Source organism: Cricetulus griseus, chromosome 6 (genome assembly GCF_003668045.3).
Source record: "Cricetulus griseus strain 17A/GY chromosome 6, alternate assembly CriGri-PICRH-1.0, whole genome shotgun sequence".
Classification (NCBI taxonomy): Eukaryota; Metazoa; Chordata; class Mammalia; order Rodentia; family Cricetidae; genus Cricetulus; species Cricetulus griseus.
In genome coordinates this window covers 154,276,103-154,281,510 of record NC_048599.1, presented here as the reverse complement: position 1 = coordinate 154,281,510, position 5,408 = coordinate 154,276,103, and the positions used below count along the sequence as shown (strand labels likewise).

Genomic DNA, 5,408 nt, shown 5'->3' with positions numbered 1-5,408 from the left:
TTGGAAGGCTGAGGTGGGAGGCCATGCTCAAGGCCATCTTTGATTATCTAATGAAGTGGGTTGTTAGGGAAGGCACAGTGATATTTTGTCATTGATACTGCTACTGAGAGGACTGGTGGAGAGCCAGAGAAGCCTGCTCCCACTCTGCCTTTTAACACACCCTTTTCTGTGACCCCACATCTCCATCCAGCTAAACTAGAGTCCTGCAGCCCAACAGCTGTCAACAGCATTCCATATCACTGGCACCCTCTTCTGCCACCTCACCTGCTTTCCTCCCTGCTTCCCCCCTTCTTTGTTACCTTATTCCTGCACTCCTGTCCCCTTGGTTTAACAGTGGACCCAAATGCAGAGACCATAGCAGCAACATCTTACCTCCAGCTACCAGGCCTCCTTTCAGACATCACAGGCTCGAGTGTCCGGGCTTCACTGCATTTTCAGAAGTGCACCATCACACCAGGGTCATGCAATGCTGGAGACTGAGGCCAAGGCCTTCTGCTTGCTAGGCAGGTACCCTGTCAGCTGAACTACATTCCCAGCCCAACCAGTCTTCTCAAACTGAAAAGATCTGCAAGAGCTCCCTCACACAGCCACCCTCACAACAAATGGTAGCCTGTACACCTCAATACTCTCCACGTTGCCTCTCAACCCAAGTGGGCATATTCCACATTAGTCTACCCGTTACCCAGGCCTCAGCTTGCTGGGACAGCTTCCCTCCCACCCCTTCTGCAATCCAAACTCTTTAGATGCCTTCAAAGACCTTCAGATACACATAAATTCTCATGTCACTCTTAGGGACTTAGACAAAAACACTATTGTGCCAACCTGACTACCCAGCTTCTTGGATACTCTTGGTAACCTAAACCTTAAGGCTCATCTTCCAAAATCTCAGTGAACCTGACGGTCTGTCTCTGTGTCTGTCTGTGTCTCTGTCTGTCTGTCTGACTGTCTGTCTGTCTGTCTCTCTCTCTCTCTCTCTCTCTCTCTGTGTGTGTGTGTGTGTGTGTGTGTGTGTGTGTGTGTGTGTGTGTATGTAAACAGGGTCTCACTGTGTATCCATGGTTGGCCTGGAACTCGGTATATAAATCAGGCTGGCCTAGAAATCTGTCTGCCTTGGATTGCTGAGATTAAAGGTGTGGGCCATTAGGCTCTATGTGCATGTTTGTATCTGAAGGTGACCTTGAAGAGAGTTCTGATCTTCCTGCCTCCACTCCTGAGTGTTGGGATTACAGACATGCATTGCCTATCACCCATGATTTATGTGCCGCTGGGGATGGGACCCAGAGTCTCGAGCATTCTAGGCTAGCACTACTGAGTTACATCTTCAGCTTCAGATTTTATTTTTCTGGTTTCTGGAGACAGGCTCTTGGTATATATATCCCAGGCTTCCAAGTCGCAAAGATCCTCTTTTCTAGGCCCTTGGCGTCCTGAGAAACCACGCCCTCTGGGCTTGTGAGTGAGGAAATGAGGGGAACGTACCGAAAGGGAAGAGACATGCTGTAAGAAGCAAAGCACACCTACAGTGAGACAGGAAGATCAAAACCAGAACAAACCCATGCATCTGGTAGATGTAGGGGCACCGGGAGCCAGGCGGGGCCCCTTGTAGCACCACCTCTCCGCCAGTGATGAGGGCAGGGCCTCAAACTGTTGGTAGCCATGTGGGCAGGGTCTCGCGTTGCACCTCCTTGCTGGCACCGGGTGGGCGGGGCCTCGCTCTGCACCTCCTCCTCGCTGGCGCCTGGGCGGGTGGTTCGTGTTGGCCGCGATATGGCTGCGCTGGTGGAACCGCTGGGTCTGGAGCGGGGTAAGCGCTCCCGTGGCAGGGCGAGGGGGTCCAGTGTGGCCGCTAGGCTATGTGGGCCACGCCAGCCAGGCGTGGATGCTGCGGGCGGGTGTAGTCATGGTGGGCGGGGCGCGACCTGCGGTCTGTGGGCGTGGGAGGGTCTGGGGCGGAGCGCCCCAAGAACACCCCGTCTGGGGTTGGGGGTTCAGGGGACCCGCTGGCCGTGTCGAAACGCTTCCAGCCTGACCTCGGTCGCCCTTCCTGCTGCCCTCGCGTGCCTTCGTGGTCCCCACTGCATTCTGCAGACGTGTCCCGGGCCGTGGAGCTGCTGGAGCGGCTGCAGCGCAGTGGAGAGCTGCCCCCGCAGAAGCTGCAGGCCCTGCAGCGGGTCCTGCAGAGTCGCTTCTGTTCTGCCATCCGCGAGGTGAGCACCTTGGAACTGTGTGAGTTGTAGTTCCTTGCGCTGTGCGGCGGGGGCAACATCGGGCAAGCGGACACAGACACAAATTGTCTGCGTCCGGGGCATCTCCCTGATGTTGCTGTGTCCCCTACCCCCAGGTGTACGAGCAGCTCTATGACACGCTGGACATCACTGGCAGTGCCGAGGTGCGGGCTCACGCCACAGCTAAGGTAGGCGACTGCCCCTGCAGCTCTGGGTGATCACAAAACGCACAGTGCCCTCCCAAAGCTGTCTGTTCCCCTGCCTTCCTTCTCATTTGAGCATCTCTGTTCCACCCTATGAAGATTTATTTATAATACCCTGTAAATAACTGCACATTCTTAACTTGAATGCACATGAGATTCTCTTTAGCAACAGGCATGGAAACTGGCCTCACTTTCCTGCCGTGAAGATGACCCTAAAAGACAATCCAGTTGGGTGTCATAAACAGGGACACCTATCTGCAATGCCACACTCTTGTTACCTCCTGCAGACTCAGTCCAGTCCCCACCTCACCCCCGGAGTGGGGGCTAGTTTTCATTTGTCTGAAAACAAGATTGGTAGGTGCTAAGTCCTGAGGACATACCTGGGTGGATTTACCTGTCTTGTGGAAGAATGCAAGTGTTCTCACAGGTTCCAGTGACCACAAGGTGGCTTACTGTTGAGCTGTGGCAGGAATCCCTGCTTGACCTTTGTACCCTGGCTGGAGTGTCCTTCCCTCAAGGAGTGGGGGAATCCCTCACATTAAGGCACCTCCTCTCTTTCAGGCCACAGTGGCTGCCTTCACAGCCAGTGAGGGACATGCACATCCCAGGGTCGTGGAACTACCAAAAACTGATGAGGGTTTGGGCTTCAACATCATGGGTGGTAAAGAGCAGAACTCACCCATCTATATCTCTCGAGTCATCCCTGGAGGTGTGGCAGATCGCCATGGCGGCCTCAAGAGGGGAGACCAGCTGCTGTCTGTGAATGGTGTGGTGAGTGGGTGGTGCAGTGTCTGTGTGGAAACACTGGATAGTTGCTTTCCTTCCACAGGGAGCATAGCCTTTGTAGACACCCTTTGGGGGGGTGCACTGCTGGCCCTCAAGGACTTAGGAGAGCCTGGCTAGGATATCAGTCCAGTGTAGAGGATGGAAGTTTCTGCAGGAGGAATATTTGGATTGGATGTTGAAGGATGAGTAATTCTTCCTTCAAGAATGGGGGGTAGTTCTGGATGAGAACAGATAGGGTCTGTAACTGCACTCCCCGACATGAGGTGAAAGGTTGGCTCTGATAGAAGTCTGGGCCACCCACCATCCTGAAACTCTAGTGATTAGAATCCAAGGAACCACTGCCAAGGAGGTAGTCTGGCCAGAAAAGCTGGGTTTTTGTTCCTGGGCTGTGAGGAAAGGAGAGCATTAGGCTTAGGGATGTAGATGGACCTCTCCAGGACTCTGGAAGGATGAAAACAGGTTCAGTGGCCTGGTTCATTCATTGACTAGGGACTCTAAGCTGTAGTGACATGGCAGGTTTCAGGGTGTAGGTGCTGAGTCTAAATCCACTGGGGGGAGGGAGGATGAAGCCTTGGAGACTCAACCCTAGCAGTCATCTCACTATCCACTGGTCCCATGTCCTGGGTAGGGTGGTAAGGGCAGCGGTTTGGGCCAGCAGTCTGTGCGAGGCCTGCCCTGCAGAGTGTGGAGGGCGAACACCACGAAAAGGCAGTGGAACTCCTGAAGGCCGCCCAGGGCTCAGTGAAACTGGTGGTTCGATATACCCCTCGGGTGCTGGAGGAGATGGAAGCCCGCTTTGAGAAGATGCGATCTGCCCGTCGGCGCCAGCAGCACCACAGCTACACGTGAGCCTCCAAGAGACTACCCCCCCCCCCACTGCCTTCTCCAACCTCAGACTCCCAAACCAGGCCTTGCTCCTTTATCCTTGGCTCTTCACCGGGGCTTCCTGACCTTGACCCCTACCATAGTAGCCAAAGCCCTGGGACCCTCTGACTCCCTGATCTCAGAGTCTCTGTGCCTGCTTTTCTGAACCGTTGTCTCCAGAACCTTACCCTTGAACATGTGCCCCACTGAACCTCCTCTATGCCTAAACCTCCCCTCTCCACATCCTTACAGGTCCTTGGAGTCTCGAGGCTGAAATCACAGAGCAGGACCCTCCTTCCTTGTACAGTATTATTTATTGTTACTTGCACCTTATTTAAAGATCATTAACCCTCACCGAGTGTCGTGTGTGTCTGTCGCGAATCCTGGAATAGTGTCTGTGGAGGAGGGGGTGAAGCTGGGGTTAAAACCAAGCTCTTTCTAGTATGGGTAGCGAGACAGACATCGCTCGAGAAGCTCTGAAGCTGAGGCTGGTCGGCTTCCCAGGGACTAGCCCGACTCAAGGCTGCGTCTAAGTGCGTGCCGGGGCGCAGCACTGAGGACCACCGTCCCCAACACTGGAGAGGTCCGGAAGGCGAGGGCCTGGAAAGGTCCTCTACCGCGGCTCAGACGCGGGAGTCTTGAAACGCCGCCGGAGCCTGAGCGCTGCCTCTGTAGGCGTGGCGGAGCGAACCATCCGCCGGGGGAGACCTGCGGGCCGGGCCACTGTCTGCTTGGGAGTCGGGGATTGCGAGGGGCGCGTGCAGTTCCCCAGGAGGGCGCAGGGGTGCGGAGTACCAGGCACTCGCCACTCATCGGCCACTCGCCTCACCTTCCAACCGAGCACATTCTTCCGGGAGCCGCCCTCGCCTTAAAAAAAAAAAAAAAAAAAATTCCCACCTTGAATGTTGAATTCCCATCCCGCCTCCCAGCCCTCCTGTCCCGGGAGACGCGCGCCGCCGCGGGAACGCGGGGCTGCGACTCGCACTCCACGCCGCGCGCTGCTAGATTCGGGTGACATCATCCTCTGCCGGGCTCCGCCTCCACCCCAGGCCGCCGCACGCGGCATGGTTATTGGTCGCTGCACCCTGAGTCCCGGCCCCAGCTCTCCGCCCGCGCGGCCCCTCCCTCCCGATGTGAAGGCGGGGCCCAGATGCCGGCCGGCACGGACGCCAGTTCTCATTGGCCACTCAGCGCCGTCCGTCAGTCTTCTGTTAAAGGGGCCCCGACCGCCTGGGATCTATGGGGGGGGAGGGGGAGGGAGGAGAAATTCTTTTTTGGGGGGGAGAAGGTGGGATTTGGGGGGCGCTGGTGGGCACCCCTGGATCTGGCGACT

At 56.1% G+C, this 5,408-nt stretch overlaps 1 protein-coding gene across 1 annotated transcript; it reads left to right on the top strand.

Annotated features, from left to right (window-relative positions):
- The first annotated feature begins 1,653 nt into the window (after nucleotides 1–1,653).
- Lin7b (lin-7 homolog B, crumbs cell polarity complex component) lies at nucleotides 1,654–4,429 on the top strand. The gene is made up of 6 exons (XM_035447110.1): nucleotides 1,654–1,821; nucleotides 1,896–2,204; nucleotides 2,339–2,410; nucleotides 2,987–3,196; nucleotides 3,893–4,056; nucleotides 4,328–4,429. Exons 1-6 carry the CDS (start codon nucleotides 1,654–1,656, stop codon nucleotides 4,347–4,349), a joined length of 945 nt encoding a protein of 314 aa, XP_035303001.1. The 3' UTR covers nucleotides 4,350–4,429.
- Nucleotides 4,430–5,408: the final 979 nt, after the last annotated feature.

What these genes read in the sequence shown, in the direction of transcription:
- Lin7b (XM_035447110.1), top strand. Translation starts at nt 1,654, where the DNA reads ATGTGGGCAGGGTCTCGCGTTGCACCTCCTTGCTGGCACCGGGTGGGC. An exon ending in GGGCTCACGCCACAGCTAAG is followed by an intron (nt 2,411 to 2,986) that starts GTAGGCGACTGC and finishes CCTCTCTTTCAG; the next exon opens with GCCACAGTGGCTGCCTTCAC. An exon ending in CAGCAGCACCACAGCTACAC is followed by an intron (nt 4,057 to 4,327) that starts GTGAGCCTCCAA and finishes ACATCCTTACAG; the next exon opens with GTCCTTGGAGTCTCGAGGCT.